At 31.0% G+C, this 19,516-nt stretch overlaps 1 protein-coding gene across 1 annotated transcript; it reads left to right on the forward strand.

Annotated features, from left to right (window-relative positions):
- Positions 1–8,192: 8,192 nt before the first annotated feature.
- Positions 8,193–9,215, forward strand: LOC110107872 (zinc-finger homeodomain protein 10). The gene has a single exon (XM_020838304.2). The coding sequence runs from the start codon at positions 8,347–8,349 to the stop codon at positions 9,094–9,096; it is 750 nt and encodes a 249-aa protein (XP_020693963.1). The 5' UTR covers positions 8,193–8,346; the 3' UTR covers positions 9,097–9,215.
- Positions 9,216–19,516: the final 10,301 nt, after the last annotated feature.

Genomic DNA, 19,516 nt, shown 5'->3' on the forward strand with positions numbered 1-19,516 from the left:
TTAAATCAACTTTTTAGTACAAAAATTAAAATTTTTGAATTAAAAATTTGCTTTAAGAAGCAACAAAAAAGATGTCCCAAACGAAGCCTAAATGATAATGATGGGCATTGAGGAGAGAGATGGTCTAAGTTATTGGTAGGCAATGTCGGTTGATAGATGTCTACTGAGCCTATTAACATAAAGGTGGTCATCTAGTTACTGGAATAATAATAATAATTTCAAAATTATATTTAATAATAGATTAGTAAATGAACTCCAAAGTTATGATGTATTTTTCTCTTAAAAATAGTGAATTTGATTGTTATATATGTTTGGAGCTATCTTTTTGAGATTTAGTTTTTTTATTTTGAATTTGAAAATTGCTTACATCATAAAATTAATTCTCAATATATTTTCCTAGCGTTGAATATAACAAGAAAATAATCCCATGAAATATATGAAATAAATAATAGGTGTTATATAATGATTATGTAAAATAACAAGTTTTTTTTTTATTTTTCATTTATTTTAGAAAATTTTTTCTGCTTTATTTTTAGAAAACTTTTTTCAGACTGCTCAGCAACATTAAATATTTTTTAAGGAGGTTCTCTTCTAAACATCGCATCACCTTGCTGATCTCTACATTTTAAGTCAATTGATCTCCTAATCATTAATAGTATGAGGTGATGATATTGATAAATAATGAACTATAGCAATGAATATGTTGGTGAAGAGTGATTGGAAGTCAAGCAATGTTGGTGGATGGATATCTAGTGTTAGTAAAAAAGAAATTGTTAGCATTAGAAGCTCAACATTGATGGATATTTGTTGGTTGCATGATTGCAGAGTGCAATGATGTTGTTTGGGGGTTCCATATCGAGTATTATGATTTAAGTTTCATTTTTTTTGGAGAAAATTTATCATGTGAGCCTACACGTTAATACTGATAAAAAGTACACATTCTTAAAGGATCAGAAACTCGCTAAAAGAACAACATTTGAAATAAACCTGAGAGCTTGAGATCATATATATTACTGGAAAAGAAAAGCAAAACAAAAAGGAAATACAATAAAATCCAAAAAAGAAAGCCACCAACATCAGTAAGTATCCAATTCATCAACCGAAAAATGGCTACCAGAAGCAATCAAACGACCCGGAACCAATCCAGGTAAGGAGGGGAATAGCCTGCAAAAAAAAAAAAAAAAAAAAAAAGAGGAATGAGAGAATCATCTCCCCTAGACTTAACACCCAACCCAACAAATAACCAGCCAAATAGCAACCAATCAGCAAAATACCATTAAGTGAAGATAAACCCACTCAACAAAATAGCAGAGCCACTTTCTAGATTTCCTTCGACGATGTTTGCTGCCACTCGAGAAAGCTTTCTCAACAACTTGACAAACATCTAAACCATACAAGTCTTGACAAGAATCATCCTGCACATCACCAACATCATCACTCACCTCACCAGGCGATGAGGGAAACCCTTCAAGCCAACCCGAATGCCCAATACAAGTACTCCCAAATTAGAAACAAAACAAGCATTCAAAATGTTATGGGACATAATAACAATAGGCACCTCAACTAGAACCTCATTTCCCAAAGATCCAATAGAAGCAGGAGAAATAGAACCACCACCAGTCACCACAAGAGTAGAAGAAATCAGCCCAGCAATAGAGCCAGGAGTAACCACATCCTCAGAGGAAACAACACAAACATCGGCTTGACCAACAACCCATTCCACCTCATTTTCAACCTCCACCGCAACACGAGACATGGTCGTAGCACCAAACCCGACATCATTAGATCCAACCAAAATCCAACCCGCCACCTGTTGATTAATCACAAAAGGAGATAAAAAATCACCAAAACTATGAAAATCAACATTACCTGGTTCCTTAGCTAAAATAGGCATAATCTCATGCCTCACAACATTAGGGAAAAGGGGAAACATCATCATGAGCACAAAACACAACTTGATTTGACACCAACTCACCTTGGACCACCTCAATCGAATCATTGACTGGAATAATATCATCAAGGTCATGCGAAGCAAGAATATCGGCCACAACCCCCTCCTTAACACGAGGTGCAATATTCAAATTTGAAAATAAAATCGGATAACCATCCTTCAAATTACCCAAGGTTTTACAATGAAAGCAATACAAAGGAAACTCTTCCATTTCAACCGATTAAATGTATCCCATAAACTTAGAACTGAGCCAAACTTGAGAAGTACATATGTTAATAACATCTAATTCCACAAGTATGTGAGCAACAGATGGTTAATAACTAATAATTGTTGCATTATCAGTTCTTAATGGTCTTCCAAATAGAGACCCCAATCCATGAAGAATGCATGGGGAAAAAAGATGCAAGTGTAAACTGGGAAAAGAAATCCAAGTGGGAACTCTATGAGATTCACATAAATATCAAAATGAGGAGTCTAATTAAAAAATCTCATGTAGCAATTGCTAATGAAATAGGAGCGGTGAGAAAAAAATACTGCAATAATTTAAATCATTCACGAGTTTAATGAATACATTTTTAGGGTTCAAAACTGTAACTGAAAATGCACCACAAAGCTTTAGGTTGAAAAAAAATTTGCGAATTGTATCGAGAGGTGGGCGCTGGCTTATGAACTTCCTGACTAAGGTAAACTTAAAAGGCACAAGAAGTGATAACATTTCCTCCTTTGAAATCAATAAAGCAGGCAAACCATGGTGGGAAGAGACTTTGAGTGGAGGAAAGTCGGGAGAAACTGATTCACTAGACAAAACAACTCTAAACGACCTAGATTTTGGCTTTCCATCAAAAAACCCAGGATCCCTTAAATGATCTGTAGCCATACGGGAGAAAATCACAAGAAAAAAAAATGGATTAAGGAAAGATACCCTACCGAGACGACAGCCAGGAGAAGAAACCCTAATAATTAAGGTTTTGTTTGGGACAGCTTTTTTGTTGCTTCTTAAGGCAACTTTTTAGTACAAAAATTAAAATTTTTGAACTAAAAATTTGCCTTAAGAAGCAACAAAAAAGATGTCCCAAACGAAGCCTAAATGATAATGATGGGCATTGAGGAGAGAGATGGTCTAAGTTATTGGTAGGCAATGTCGGTTGATAGATGTCTACTGAGCCTATTAACATAAAGGTGGTCATCTAGTTACTGGAATAATAATAATAATTTCAAAATTATATATAATTTATAAGTGCTTTAAATTTAAAATGCCATATAATTAAATAAAACTTATGCCTACTTATAAAAATGTAAAACAAAAAGGGGTTGAGGGGTGTGGAGGGTGTTGGGAGTGGATGGGGGATATGATACTTCATTTGTATGATGTGATAGTATTTGCCATTGATGAAGTCTTCAATCAACAAATAAAATATACTTATATTAAAGCTCAAGATATCATGGACGCAATGAGGTTGATGGATAATTTTAAGAATGATTTTGCAAGTCACATTAATAATAAAAATAAATAAAATAAAATATATTATAGTTTTTGTTTTGTTTGATAATTGATACAAATATAAAAGAAATCATCGGTGGGATCAAAATAAAATTGTATTAATACTAAGAGTTGAGACTTCGTCTGATACATGGCTTGGTCGTAAGTCCTATTTGAAATGGGCTTTCAAGACTAAAAGGCCCATATAAAGAAATGGGCTGAGAAAGTGTGATAAGAAAATACTGGGCTGTAGTCCATCCACCAAATTGCTATATCATATTAACTTGCGATTTTTTTTCCTTTCTTTTCGGATTGACAGAAAGACAAATGTAAAGTAAAACTTTATTATGTGATTTGATTACAGCAGGACAGGTATATATAAAGTTATTAAGAGCAAAAAAAACAATAAAAAACAAATTAATTTTCCTTACTTCTATTTGTCAAAAATTGGCAACGTGAGATTATGGGTCTGTTTGGGACAACTTTCTCACTGTTTTATTTTTCATAGTTCAATTATAATTTTATTTGACTACTGCTTTCTTACAATTTTTTTAAAGAAATTTAAGTACTAGAAAGCTGTTTTTATGACAACATTCAAAAAAATTATTTTCGTCACAATACCCTTACATTTGCATTTATAAAAAGCTACAACCATTTCAAATAAGACCTTAAAATAAAGAAAGAGGAAGCAAAGTTGATCTGAAAATGAATATAAAGTTTATTTCGCAGCTAATGTATTGTTTTATAATTTAATATATTGCTACATTAGATCAAACCAAATCAATACTAAAATTAAAGTATAATAATATTACTTAGGTTTTGTTTGGGGCGGCTTTTTTACTGTTTCTTAAAACAACTTTCTAGCATAAAAATTTTAATTTTTATACTAAAAAACTGTTCTAAGAAGCAACAAGAAAGCAGTCCCAAATGAAGCGTTAGATTTCATTTGGGACAGCTTCTTTAATGCTACTTAAAACAGTTTCTTAGTTCAAAAATTAAAATATTTGTACTAGAAAGTTGCTTTAAGAAACAGTAAGAAAGTTGTCCCTAACGAAATCTTAATTGAAAGAGAGAGAGAGAGAGAGAGAGAGAGATAAAGAGCGAGGCTTCAATAAATCCGTTCTCTAGTGAGGGAGAGTGCCAACATAGGATACTATGCACTATATAATTCATGGAATATTTTTAATTACGATGTGAGGTAATGATCAGTCAAAAACAATGGATATTATGGGCAATAATTCCTTCGATGCTATCATTAGGTAGCATGATCAATTTAATGAGTGCTTACCCTTCAATGATAATGTTCAAACTTATTTGATCTATGGAATCAATTTACAAATATGATAAGCCTTTACTTTGTTTTAATTTCATCATTTTAGTAAGATTTGTGTCAAAGTCTATAAAAGAGTCCAATAAATCAATGAAATTTTGGTGAAATTGATCTTTAAGCTAAGAAATTTCTGAAAAAGTTGTAAGATGGTTCTAAAATAGTGTGTTTGTTTCATATTAGTTCTATTAAAAAATAGGATATCATAAAAAAATCAAGAATAAATAATAATATAATAATTATATTTAAGCGAGCAATGTTCGGAAAATCAATCCTAACGGTTCTAGACAAGTAGGGTCAAGTTCGAGCTATTCCTAACTTGAGCTTGAGATGATCTGGGACAACTTTCTTTGTGCTTTCTAAGGTCTTTTGTCAGTACAAAAAATTTTTGTACTAAAAAACTGCTTTAAAAATCAGTAAAAAAAGCTGATTCAAATGAAACATTAATAATTAATCGAATTTGAGCTTGAGAGCTCGAACTTAATTACATATTCGAGTTAACTCGGATATTATAAAAGAGATAATAATTTTCATTCAGGCATTTATTGTAATAAAATGATAAAAAATGAGAAAAAAAAAGAAGAAATTATTTGATATAACTAGGCGATATATGATTTTTATATAGTGTATTAATTTTGTACTTAAATTATATTTAACACATTTTAAGTATATTTTATATTAATATATCTTAAATCAATTAGCACACCAACTAACGAGTCGAGTTGGGAATTGCTCAAATTTGACTCTGTGGCTCATGAAATTTAGCTTTTATCAAGTTGAGCCGAGTCGACTCAACCAAGTCACATCTCTCTAAGTCTAGGAGAGTTTAGAATTGTTTTGACTGATTTTTTTTTTCCGTTTCAAATTCTTAAAATTTTTAATGGCCATCAATCTAAATATTTTTATTTATTACTAATGAATTATATTATGAAGTAAATCTATGAAATTAAATGACTGATCATATTATGCTAATTTTAAGGCACTAATGATTATATTAGGCAAATGATAATTGTTTCATTTTAGGCAATCTAATCATGTGCTAATGAAATGTTAACAACTTTGCTTAGACAAAAATTATATAATTCAACATATATTTGTCATTAGAGGGATTTACAATTTTTCATACATACCACTTTATATCATGACATTTACATATCTAACATAAAAATTGTTAATATCTCATGTCTATCATCTATTGATCAAATACAGGTGCAAATAATAAAATATTAAAATTTATAGTGTAGTTTACGCGGTAAAAATGAAATATAATATAAGTTAGTGGTGTCAATATTTGATATGACCCGAAAACCCAACTCGAACTCGACCCGAAAATTTTGGGTTAGGATCAACGCGGACTCGAAACGTATCGGGTTTAGGTTCAATAAATCAACTCGTTTCAAAAAATGGGCCGGGTTGACCTAGAAGCCTGAAATCGACCTATTTTTGGCCTAGAAATCCGAGATTGACCCATTTTTTGATCTGAAAACTAGCAATGTTTGGTCGGTCATGAGTCATTCGGGTTGTGTTAGGTTGACTTGGACTCGAAGTGGGTTAGATTCGGGTCCGAAAACCAACCCGTTTGCAAAAATGGGTTGGGTTTGGGTTGACCCGAATAGTGCCGGATCATTTTCAGGTTCGACCCGAACCTGACCTGTGACTCGAAATTGACACCCATAATATAAGTGGTAGGTATGAAATATTAAAATTTTAGTTGTTTAATAAATAAAAGAATTAAAATTTTAGTTGTTAGATATGTAAATAACATGATATAAAGTGGTTTGTATGTAAATCTCCCTTGTAATTATTTCTATATATATATAACCCTTTTTTATTGCATTTATATATTAAATTTTTTTAAAACATCCTATTTGGCTTTAAATGTCATTAACAACAATTTTGCCAATAAATTAAAAAATTAAACACCCTTACTTTTAAGATTAAAGCATATTTAACTCTCCAAATGGCATCAAATTATTGCCGTTAATCTGATACCAAAAGCTCTTTAATTTAATTATTTTAATTATTTGAAAATTCCATGTTAATAAAGTGTTAAATTATCCCTTTTATGCTGAATCTTTCAATTTAGTGTTAAGACGAAGATGAGGACCCGCTCATTAATTAATTTTGAATACAGTAAAATAATTTTATTACTTATTTAATTTGCTTCAAAGTAAATTAATATAATATAAATTTACTTAGTTAATAAATAAGATTTGGTGGCATTTATAATGCAACAGATTCATGAAGATGAGGAGTTCACAGGTAAATAATTTCATTTAGAATAACCAAAAAATATAACTTAATATTTAAAAAGTTCATTTTTATTTATAGAAAAACGAAAACCTTTAATTTAATCATGAGTTAAGAAATTGTGGATAATTACATACACATCATCCATTGCTTTTTTTGGGATGACTTTTTTACTGCTTCTTAAAGCAAAATTTTAGTATTAAAATTAAAAATTTTGTACTAAATTACTTTAAGAAGCAGTAAAAAATAATCTGGAGGCCAATCAAAATGCGCCACGTCACCCCCTGCTCGGTACCGTTGACTTGGTGTATTCTAATTGGCCTCTGGACGGTGAACTGCATTTGGCGTCCGCACAAAATAATATGTCCTTAAATAAAGCGTAAATCTTAGCTACATGCAAAATTAATATCCATGACATTTTTTAAATTATCAAACCAAATTATTATTGTAATAAAATGAAATGAACATTAACAAAACTAAAGGAGTAATAATAATCCATTAAAATTGAAAATAGAGAATTTTAATAACTTTACACTTAGATTTTTGAATATGAATATATTAAGATGAGACTGGCTAATGAGTTTAGTTTGGGCTCGCTCAAAATTGATTTATCAAATATTGAAGTTCAGTTTATTAGTCATTTATCATGCTAGACCTAAATGTATTCATAAGTTGACTTAGATTTCGTTTCTGACAACTTTTTTATTATTTTTTGAAATAATTTTCTGATACAAAAATTTTTTAACTTTTTAGTTTAAAATTTTTTATACTTAAAAAATAAAAATATGGTCCATGGTCCCAAATGAAACTTTAATTCAACTATTCCTATAATGCTCATATTTAATAAATATGAAGCTTATGAAGAATTATAGAATTAATTTTTCCTAAAACGTTTAAAATGTGAATTCTTAAAATATAGATGGAATTTAAATTTAAGATAATAATAATAATTTTTTAAATGCTTTGTCATCTGAATAAATTGACATTTACAAAAGAGACATTTTTTTTAAAGTATTAAACAATCATACATTAAAAAAAAGTATTGCTCGTGTCTATATTTTAATTGTTTATTAAATAAAATAAAAATTTTAAATAAAAATGATTATTATTGGGTTTTAATATATTCAACCTAAAAAAGAAATAATAATAATAATAATAACTCCAAACCAAACCTGAAAAGTTGTGGCTTGAACTCCATTAGCATTATCTTATATCCCCTTCACAGCTCTTCCCCCCGCCTTCCTCCTCCCTCTCTAACCCCTCGTCCCCATGCCTATACGCGAACCCTAACCCTAATCTTAACCATTTATCACCAAATTAAGCGAAATTAAACAGAAAATGGAACAAAAAGCCCAAGCTGAAGCACAATCGAAGCTCTATCCACTACCCAACGGGGCCGTCAAGAAGTCTCACCACCCGCATCCGACCATCATCCACCGGGAGTGCCTCAAGAACCACGCCGCCAGCCTCGGAGGCCATGCTCTTGACGGTTGCTGTGAATTCATGCCGTCGCCGGCGGCGACCCTCGCGGACCCCACCTCCCTCAAATGCGCGGCTTGCGGCTGCCACCGTAACTTCCACCGCCGGGTTTCGTTCGCTGCAACTTCAGCAGAGGAGGATGAAATCGAAGGTGAAGTAGAGGGCGAAGGACGCGGCCGGAAGAGCTCCAGCGCGGGCCGGCAGCCCCTTTCTTCATTCTTCACCTCGGCGCCTCACACGCTTCTTGCTCTCAGCCGCGACGAAAGGCCTTCGCCGGCATCGGTGTCGAGGAAGCGGTTTCGGACGAAATTTAGCGCGGAGCAAAAGGGGAGGATGATGGAGCTGTCTGAGAGGCTTGGTTGGAAGTTGCAGAAGAGGGATGAGGGTTTGGTGGAGGATTATTGCAGAGAGATTGGCGTGGGAAAAGGTGTTTTTAAGGTATGGATGCATAATAATAAGTATCAGTTGTTTAGGGCTTTGGGAAGAGGAGACGGAAGGAGTAATGTCGCCGGAGTTGTGGGTGGTGGAGATGGGCGGATGGGTGAGGGGAATGGAATTTGCGGCGAGGCTGATGGAAATGTGATGAATGGTTCTTCTTCTTCTTCTTGAAGAAATAAAAATCTGTTTTTTAGGTTTTTTTTTTCTTCTTCAAGTTGTGATTCGCAGATGAAACGAGGAAGACGATTGTGGGCGGGAAGAAAGAAGAAGAAGAAAGGTACAGTTGTTTTTGTTGTCCTCTTTTACTGAAAAACAATTTTTTTTTTGAAAAAGTTTTTTTTTTTTTTTGAGAAAGTTAAGTATCGAATTATAAAATTTAAAATTTTAGTAAAATTTAATTTGGAGAATTTACCCTTCTAAATCTTTATATTTATTTATACAATTCTTACAATTTTAAATCGTATTAAAATAAATAAAAAATTTCTAATATAATTGTAAATAATTAAATATCCCAATTTTTAGTATTTTATTAATTAAATTAGTTGATTGCCATGATAATAGGGATTAAATATATAATTAAAATTTATAGGCAAATTCTTAAAAAATTTGTAGCAAAATAATATTATTTATTCGAACGATCAGTGTTTTTTAGTTTAATTTTTGAATTATGGGATTTTTTTCATTTCATGAATTAATCTTAATTGCTCCTTTTTAGTACTTAATTATGGTATAAAACATCCTTAATATTACTTCTAGGTTTTATAAGTTACCTTAAACTAACAACTTTATGCAAATTGAAATTTGAAATGTGTATTTTTGTAAATACCACGCATTTATATCAGTTCTGAGATCTGATATATTTTTATGACTCGATTTATTGCATGCCTTTGTTTGGAGGTGGTGGGTGGAAAACTTTTAATTGCAGATTTATCCGCGGGTTCGGATACTCACTACTTATCACAGAGTGGAAAATTATAAAATTCTACTTTTTTATTTATTGTAGATAATTATTATTTTTAAATAATAAGTAGAATAAGCTTCAATCTTATAAAATATATTTTTAAAAAATTTGGATTTAATGCTATAAATTAAATAAGGGATGTTTTAATATTAATTCTTTTAATTATTTGTAAGCTATAGTATATTAGTATGTAATAATGCTGGCTGTAAAGCAATATGAGAAAGGCATGCAGTTTGTTAATCATATTTAATTATTATATTATTCTTAATAATGCATGAAAGATTTGCATAATAGGAGGCATTAATAGGTTAATAGTTCATACTGTTGTGGGCTAGAATATTCGTGATGGTAAAATAGAAAAAATTATGCCGCTTAGCGTTGTATGAGTATCCAGTTCACACAAAAAAAGAGTAGAAATATAAGAATTTTTTTTTAACGTTAAAACATTGAAGGGAAAAATCACGGGGTCATATCCAGTTGAAATTGATCAACTAGTATTTGAATAAATTACAAATAATTGATGCATCTTGAAACTTGAGGGCGATCAGAGCGGGTGCTCGGGCAGATCCGGCGTTAGTTGGTGTCTGGGTAGAAGTCAGACGATGGTCAGTGGTCCGACGGTGGTCGAGGAGGAATTTGGTGGCAAGAAAACTCTAGTTTTTCCCTCTTCCTTCTCTTCCTTGCTTCAATCCCCCCAAGTGAAGAATGGAGAGCTTATTTGTAGTTTTTTTGGGATTGACATGACCGATAAATAGGAGGGAGATCAAGAGTATATATGTTGAGAGTGGTTTGAATGGATAATCAATATTGATCTCTTTGACCGTGGACCATTTACTGGGCCTTTGAATGTCTTAATGATGTCAGAATTTGACAATCTTGGGTTCGTTGGATTCATCTCGTCTAGCCGCTCGATTCGACTATAAGCATGTTACATTTGGAAATCGTTTAGTCATCCAATTTATGGTTTGAACCTTCAAATGCACTTTGAGTCTTCGATTTGGACTCATTTGAGTTCAAATTGAGTCGAATTTTGTATCATAAGGTTCGTCTTTTTGAGACGTTCAGTTTGACTACAAGTTTGCTAAAATTAGAGTTTGGATAGTCCCTCCAACTTGATCTTGCCTCAAGATTCGTGCCCGATAAAGATAATTTTTTAATGATATATCAAATATTAATAATAAATTTTATTTTGGTTAATGATTTTTTTGATAGATTAAAATCAATTAATTATGCGTAATTAATAACTTTATTTTAATTATAAAGACTCGTAATATTTAATCTAATTCAATATTACAATTTTAGTTTTTTAAAACACATATGATCAACATTTTTTGTGATGTAAATATCAAGCTTCGACAAACAAGTTTCTCTAAAAGAAATTCATAGAAAAAATTAACCTATATAATATTGTGAGGTGCGGATAATTATCCATAAATTTATTTAAAACAAAATCACATATATATTTTTTAATATGAAAAATTTGAAATAATCTGCAAGCAATAATAATAATAATAAATATGAAAGTGCCGTTTTAGCCTTTAGTTAGAAAGCATGGAAAATAGTGAGCAGTAAGATCACTATCCAGGAAAAAAACAGCGTGTGAGGATAAAGATGAAGATATTCTGTGGTTTTGTGGAAATTTGTATGATTAATATAAAAATGTATGAATAATTAAGGTAGAAAAAAATAATGGATGAGAGCAGAGATGATTCGAAATTTGTATTGTTCTTATGAGGGAATAAGATAGAATTAATTTTGAATAGAATTATTGAGTTTATAAAATGATTTAAATAAATTGATGAGGCTGTTTAGGGGGAGTAATTATTACGTCCGGACAAAAAATCGGAAATCCGGATGTATACTGAGCAATACCGAGTTTCAGGTGATGTGGCGCGAGATTGTTGGTCTCTAGACGCGTCCGGTGACCTGACGTAATAATTGCTCGTTTAGGGGGGGGGGGGAGAGAGAGAGAGATGTAAAAAATTAAATTAAGGAGCTTTAGTTTTTCAAAAAGAGATGATAATAGTAAAAGGAGCCACATTAAATTCTCTTTTAAAAGATGTAAAGAGACCCCAAATAGTGTTTGAGTGTCTAATGTTGGTAAGTATAATCATTGACAACAAAACAAATAAGAATATCTGGATTTAATGTCGATGAATTTCAAATGGGAAAAACAATACAGAGTCACATCATACAAAGAAACCCCCCTATGAAAAATGGAACAAATTGTAGAAAACTTTTTCACACACTTTCTATTTATCTCTATTTACTTCACACATACATTAATTCACTCAAAACAGATAAGAGACGCACTTAAAAATATCTAAAATACACAACCCTTTAAGTGAAATGAGAGGAAGAGGGAAAAGAAAAAATTGATGCACATGACTCACAATGTCGCGATGCCGGGATTTGTAGCACCTTAGCACTCCACTCATTATCTCCAGCTCAAAGCTAAGCGATGCAGCGCTTTAACATACAACATTACAATGCTATATGTGTTGGGGATGATGAGAAATAAACACCACAACGATGAAACAAGCAAGCATGTTAAAGCAGCGGAAAAGTAAATGACACCAGGATTTAACGTGGAAAAGCCCAAAATAGAAAAAAAATTATGAAGCCACATCACACCATGAAATAACTGTGTAAATTTGAAGATATAAGTACATATCTCTCTTTTCCCTCACTCTCTCATTGCTTTTCTTCTCACATGAATTGCTCTCACATTTGTCCTGACTAAAAATACAAGAGAAAGCCCAGTAAAATAACTCTAAGGGACGCAACCTTTTAGAAAATGAGAGAAAACCGTCCAATCCGTCTCACAGCACTGCGGCGCCAATTCGAAGCGCTGTAGTGTTCAATCATCTGTCCACCCGTGGTGCCATATCTAGGCCAATGCGGTGCTCTGCTCTCTGTCGTTCAGGGCTGGGGCGCTCGTAAACACAACATCGGGGTGCTCGGGTATGCAACATCGGAGTGTTGTACCCGAACCAAAGCATGGGGTAAACCCCTCACAATCCCTAGTAGACACGATAAGCCTTGAGGTCCGAGACAACTGAATAACCATATTGATCAACACAAACAAATTCCACACAAACTATATGATTGTACAGACATAAAATATTGTGAGCTCCACGTTGAGCTAGACCGACATAATTGAGATTTGAGTCAATAGTACAACCCCATTGATAGACACAATCAAATTACACATTGAACTAACATCAAAAGAGATCAATATTGATGAACAATTTATATTTTGCTTCATATTACTTTTTGTTTGTCTTGTTCTCTAGTAAATGAGTCAAACTTGAACAAAAATCTTTCACTTAATTATTTAACAAGTTGAGTGCAATATTAAATAAGAAAGGACTTCAACGCAAATTAAACTTCTTGTAAATTCCTTATAGTAGTTTTCTAACCGCTTTTGCAATTGCTAAAGCATTTTAAGACCTTTTTATCTTTTTACTTTGAAATGCCAACAATACTTCATAGGGTTGGTGTTCCCTATTACATTATTTACATTCATTTGAGCTAATGATTTCATCGCATAGATCTGATCCTTTCAATATATATCCTCATTTCTGTTCCTAATATCTTTCAGTTCTGCCTAATCCAAAATTTTCATAGCCGATCTTAATCAACGAGGACACTCCTAAATCCTATCTCTTATTTATATGTATATATGGTGTTAGCTTTTAATGAGTATACATAAAGAGATAAAAAAGATGATTTAGGCTTCGTTTGGGACGGTTTTCTTACTGCTTCTTAAAGCAGCTTTTTAGTATAAAATTTTTAATTTTTAAACTAAAAAGCTATTTTAAGAAGCAATAAAAAAGCTGATCTAAACAAAATCTAGGAGTGTCCTCATCGGATAAGATAAGCTATAGATGCTTAGTTTTGTTTGAAATGGTTGTTATCCAACTATGTTTTATTCTTCGAATGTGTTCATTTTTTATGTCTTTTATGGACAATTTGGCCTCTTCTCCAAGTGGCAAGCTGCCTGAGCTTTCTTTAGGTTTCAAGGCTTTATGACTTTATACTTCCACTACCAAATCACTTCAAGGATTAGGGGATAATCTGGCTAGTTTGGATAGCTATGAGGATTTGGTTAAGTAGTTGAGCAATGGTCATTGATGATAATGATAGTAATAATGATGATGATAATGACCAATTAAGATAATAATAATGATGATATAGAAGTAGCAAATGATTTAGAAAGAGAGAGAAGTATGATTCCATTGTTGTAATTATTTAAAATATTGTGCTATATACCAATGCCAATAAATAAATGGTTAATTTATTGATATATATATATATGGTATTTTAAGAATTTCTTTTTTACTAGTTATACTGTTTGGATGCTCTAAATTTGAGTAAAAAATAATAATAAAAAAGAATTTAAAAGCTTAATTTAATGATTAAAAAATCATAATAAATTAAAACAAAATTATTCTGATTTCATTTCATTTTACTCCATTTCCTTCAATTTAAATCTTGTTTAAAATTGCTGTTATGAGGAAAGGGTATTTAGTTTGCTGATTATGAACTATTTGAAGGAAACGGCTAAGTGTTGAGTATCAGAATTGGGAATCTTATCATTATCTTTAGTCTTATCAGAAGAATTATTTGAAGTTGGCTTTATTAATCATCTTTCTTCTTTCATTAATATTGAGTGTTAGATTAGGTATTTATTTTATCTTATAATGTAGTTTTACATAGCATAAAATTAAGATTTCGTTTGGAACAACTTTTTTACTGCTTTCTAAAGCAGCTTTTTAGAAAAAAAAATTTGAACTTATAATTTTAATACTAAAAAACAGTTTGAGAAAGCAATAAAAAAATTGTCTCAAATAAAACTTAAATGTGATAACATATTAATTTTATCTTAAATCTTGGTACGTCATCACAAAATAATCTTGATTGGGCACGAATCTCGAGGCAAAACTTAGTTGGAAATTTCAAAAATTAATTTCGGGAGCATATGAACTCCGATTACAGCGATCTTATAGTCAAACTGAGCGTCTCGGAAATACGAACCCAACGACACCAAGATCAACCCAATCCGAGCCCAAATGAGTCCGAATCAAGGGTTCAAAGCACCGTAATGATGATATAGAAGTAGCAAATGATTTAGAAAGAGTGAGAAGTATGATTCCATTGTTGTAATTATTTAAAATATTGTGCTATATACCAATGCCAATAAATAAATGGTTAATTTATTGATATATATATGGTATTTTAAGAATTTCTTTTTTACTAGTTATACTGTTTGGATGCTCTAAGTTTGAGTTAAAAATAATAATAAAAAAGAATTTAAAAGCTTAATTTAATGATTACAAATTCATAATAAATTAAAATAAAAATTATTCTGATTTCATTTCATTTTACTCCATTTCCTTCAATTTAAATCTTATTTACAATTGCTGTTATGAGGAAAGGGTATTTAGTTTGCTGATTATGAACAATTTGAAGGAAACGGCTACGTGTTGAGTATCAGAATTGGGAATCTTATCATTATCTTTAGTCTTATCAGAAGAATTTGAAGTTGGCTTTATTAATCATCTTTCTTCTTTCATTAATGTTGAGTGTTAGATTAGGTATTTATTTTATTTTATAATGTAGTTTTACATAGCATAAAATTAAGATTTCATTTGGAACAACTTTTTTACTGCTTTCTAAAGCAGCTTTTTAGAAAAAAAAAATTTGAACTTGTAATTTTAATACTAAAAAACTGTTTGAGAAAGCAATAAACAAATTGTCTCAAATAAAACTTAAATGTGATAACATATTAATTTTATCTTAAATCTTGATACGTCATCACAAAATAATCCGAATTTACAAACTCTACCGCCGCGTATTTTCTAACACGCAACAAATCTTATTGAAATTTTCTCTATTTTTGAGGGCTAAGATTTTGGATTACTCCTTGTGGGTTCAAAGATTTATGTCAAGTTTCTAGATATAATATTGGTCTAATCAAAATTGTTAAAATACATGCTTTTTTTATTTAAATTTGTGCAATAACTTTCTAATGGATATGATCCCGCCATCTCTAGCTATGTTTTTTTTTTTTTTTTTTTTTTTTAGGCCAATTTTTTTTTTTTTTTTTTTTTGACATTTAGGCCAATTAAGGCACTTACACACACGTCACATACACAAGACTCAAATCCAAGACTTCTTGGTTGGTAACCTATCACCATTTGATGAGGTTTAACTAAATATATTTAGTCAACATAAATCTCCATGTAATTACTTAAATCTATCTATCATTGTTAGGAGCATGAATCTAGGGGTCAATTTTTGACGCGACCCGAAACACGACCCGAACCCGACCCGAAAAAATCCGGGTTCAGGTCAACCCGAACCCGAAACGAGTCGGGTTCGGGTTCAACAAATCAACCCGTTTTAAAAATCGGGTCGGCTTCGTGTTGACCCAGCAACCCGAAATTGACCCGAAAGTGACACGAAAACTCATTTTTGACCCGAAAACCCGAGTTTGACCAGTTTTTGACCCGAAAACCCGAGATTGACCCGAAAACTAGTAATTTTTTGTTAACCCCGGGTCATTCGTGTCGGGTCGGGTTGACCTGGACCCAAATCGGGTCGGGTTCGGGTCCAGAAACCTGACCCATTTTTAAAAATGGTTTGAGTTTGGGTTGAACCGAATAGTGCCAGGTCAGTTCCGGGTTCGACCCGAACCCGACTCGTTGACCCGAATTGACTCCCCTACATGAACCTATCATCAAACATCAGGATGAGATGACTATAGTTTTTTTGTTAGATCAGCCCAACAATCAAAATTCGTTCGAATAAGATCATTCCTTTTAGTCGAATTAATACTGTAATAGCATGTATTTTGATCTAAGAAAATAAAATTTTTTCAGGAGTTATTATAAGTCCAAATCACAAACTATCTTCGCTATAACATAGATATTGTAGTGATTTAATTATACTAATTTTTCTATAACTTTTGGGCACTGATGACTATCTTTAAGAAATTGATACTTTTCGATACATTTAAGATTTTGGGATTCCGTTTTGCAAAATGATATCATCAAAATTTTCTAAATAAAATGTGTTATTTTATGAATATTTTTTAAAGCACTAAAAAGATTTATATGAATTTTATACTAAAAATTAATTAATTTTATATTATTATTTATTTATGAATATCTTAAGCCATTTAAGTAACTTTATTAAAATTCATTTCCCTTATTCAATCGGCTAACAAGAAGGATTAGGGAAAAAATAGAAGAAAATAGAGGAGAGAGAAAAAAGAAGTTGAGATTTGGAGGTCTTAGAACATTTTTTGTCATTCGACCCTCTTGTAAGATTTGCTCGTCTTGTTGTAAGGAATCATTATCTTATTTCTGATTTCAATAATTTTATATTTTTGATTTTTTTTTCTATTAAATTTATATTTTTGTTATAAAAAATCGGATAATTTTGTATTTACAAAATTTTCACAGCGTAACTTTTTATATGTTAAAGATATTAAGATTATGAACAATTTGAGTATTATTTTAGATTTTTTTACCCAATAATTTTGAAAATGTATCATTTTTATTGATTCAAAAATTTATTTTGACATAAAAAATTAAGCTTTAGTTCAATTAAAGCTTCAAATATATACGATACCTAATAATTTAGTTAATTCTTAAAAATGTAAATTTCTACTCAGTAGGATTTTCTATTGTCTATCGTTAGAATATTTTGTTACTTTCTGGATTAAGTCTATTATGATTTATTTACTATAATTCATTGGTAATGAATGTGGATATCTCACTATTAATGTTATAGTACTATGACAATAATTTTATGTGTAAAAAATAAGTAAAGACTAATTAATATGTTGGTTAGAAATTGATTGATTAATTATACATGACGATGGACATACAGACTTTTCTTTAAATATTATGATTTGATATTATCCTATACTGATTCATGTGATACTGATTTGGAGTTATAATAAGAAGGTCTTACTATGCTGACGTGCAAAGAATGACGACTCTGTTTACTCAGCCAACATTTACTGATTATCGATTTCTGATTATTAAAAAAGACAGTGATAGTTAGAGCTTATTACTTGTTTAGTGTGACTACTGAAATGCATAATATTGAGACATTGTTACTATTATTGTATGAATTTATTATTACCGTATGGACTTATTATTACTGTATTATTTTATTGCTCCTACCACTGAGCAGTTATGCTAATGATATTGACAACAATATTGTTTGATACTATTGATTTACTATACTGATAGTAATCATGTTATATACTGAGCATATAATATACTAATTTGATACTGATATAAAATATATGGATAGTATATATGCACTCCTATATGATTTTACTATATTTATATGATTTCGACAATTTTTATCGATGCTTTAGTTTTACCGCTTTATACAGTTTCTTTACTAATCGAAAGTACAATACGATGACTGCTTTAATAATTTAACAATCATATTAGTTTACTGGTTTCTCTATTGTACTAATTTACTAGCTTTCATACTACACTGTTTTATTATTTATAAATTATACTGCTACTGCATGTGTGAGCTTTATTATTTATGCATATATTTATGATAATATAGTATTACTATTATGATTTGACTATTGACATGCATATTACTCATTTATCTTACTTTGAGTTTAGTTGTAGGATCTGGTTACTTGTTTGGCTCTTGAGCTTATTATATGTAGTTAAATGATTTCAGGTTAAGATGATGAAGCAAAAGTGAAAGATTGAGCAGAATCCTTCAGGTTAAGATTCTTGTTATTTTAGTTAGCTGAGTAGGCATAAATGTCTTATTCTTCTTTTATACTCAGAATATAATATTTATGATATTATATTGTATATATTATACATAGTGTATATAATTTTTAGGAAATGAATACATATATATTGATGTTTTGATTGATAGTTTGATTTCCGCTAGTATTAATATTTATAAAAGAAATTATATATCTCTGATTGTTATTTATTAAAAGATAAAATAATAATTCTTCCAATTTAGATTCTAGAACATCATAATTGTTATTAGGGCATAGCTATTGAAAGAATTGATTTGTTACAGAGTTGTAGAAATTAATTGAGAGTTGGATAGATTGGGTAGATTAAGATACATTATTTGTCATATATAATCGATTGCAAGTGTAAATTATTTAGATCAGATAAAATCATACAAAAGTGAATAGCTTCAACGAATATGCGTAAGCAAGATGTACCAAATGAGCAATACAGTGTAACTCTAGTGACATCAGACAATGTTATGCACTTGGTCACTATTATAGTATAGGTAATGGAGGATGAGCAGAGTAAGTAAACTGGAAGTAAAGAAGAAGAGGGAGACAATCACTTATATACATTACATAAGTTGAAGCCTTTGTTGTTTAAAGGAGCTATAGGACCTTAGGATGCAGAAGATTGATCATTGAAGATAGAAATTTTTTTACATGTAGTGCCTTGAGAATAGAAATGTTTAATTGGATGTGTTTCTCTTTGAAGGAGAGGTTGGGAGATGATGGGTTGGGTAATAGAGAGAAATTTATGGGGAAATTAAATGTTGAGATCACTTGGGATGAATTTATTATTGTATTCAGCATGAGATTTGTACCTC

The sequence above is a fragment of the Dendrobium catenatum genome, unplaced genomic scaffold (genome assembly GCF_001605985.2).
Source record: "Dendrobium catenatum unplaced genomic scaffold, ASM160598v2 fragScaff_scaffold_847, whole genome shotgun sequence".
NCBI lineage: Eukaryota > Viridiplantae > Streptophyta > Magnoliopsida > Asparagales > Orchidaceae > Dendrobium > Dendrobium catenatum.

Excerpts from the sequence above, each read along its gene's own strand:
- LOC110107872 (XM_020838304.2), top strand. The coding sequence starts at position 8,347 with ATGGAACAAAAAGCCCAAGCTGAAGCACAATCGAAGCTCTATCCACTA.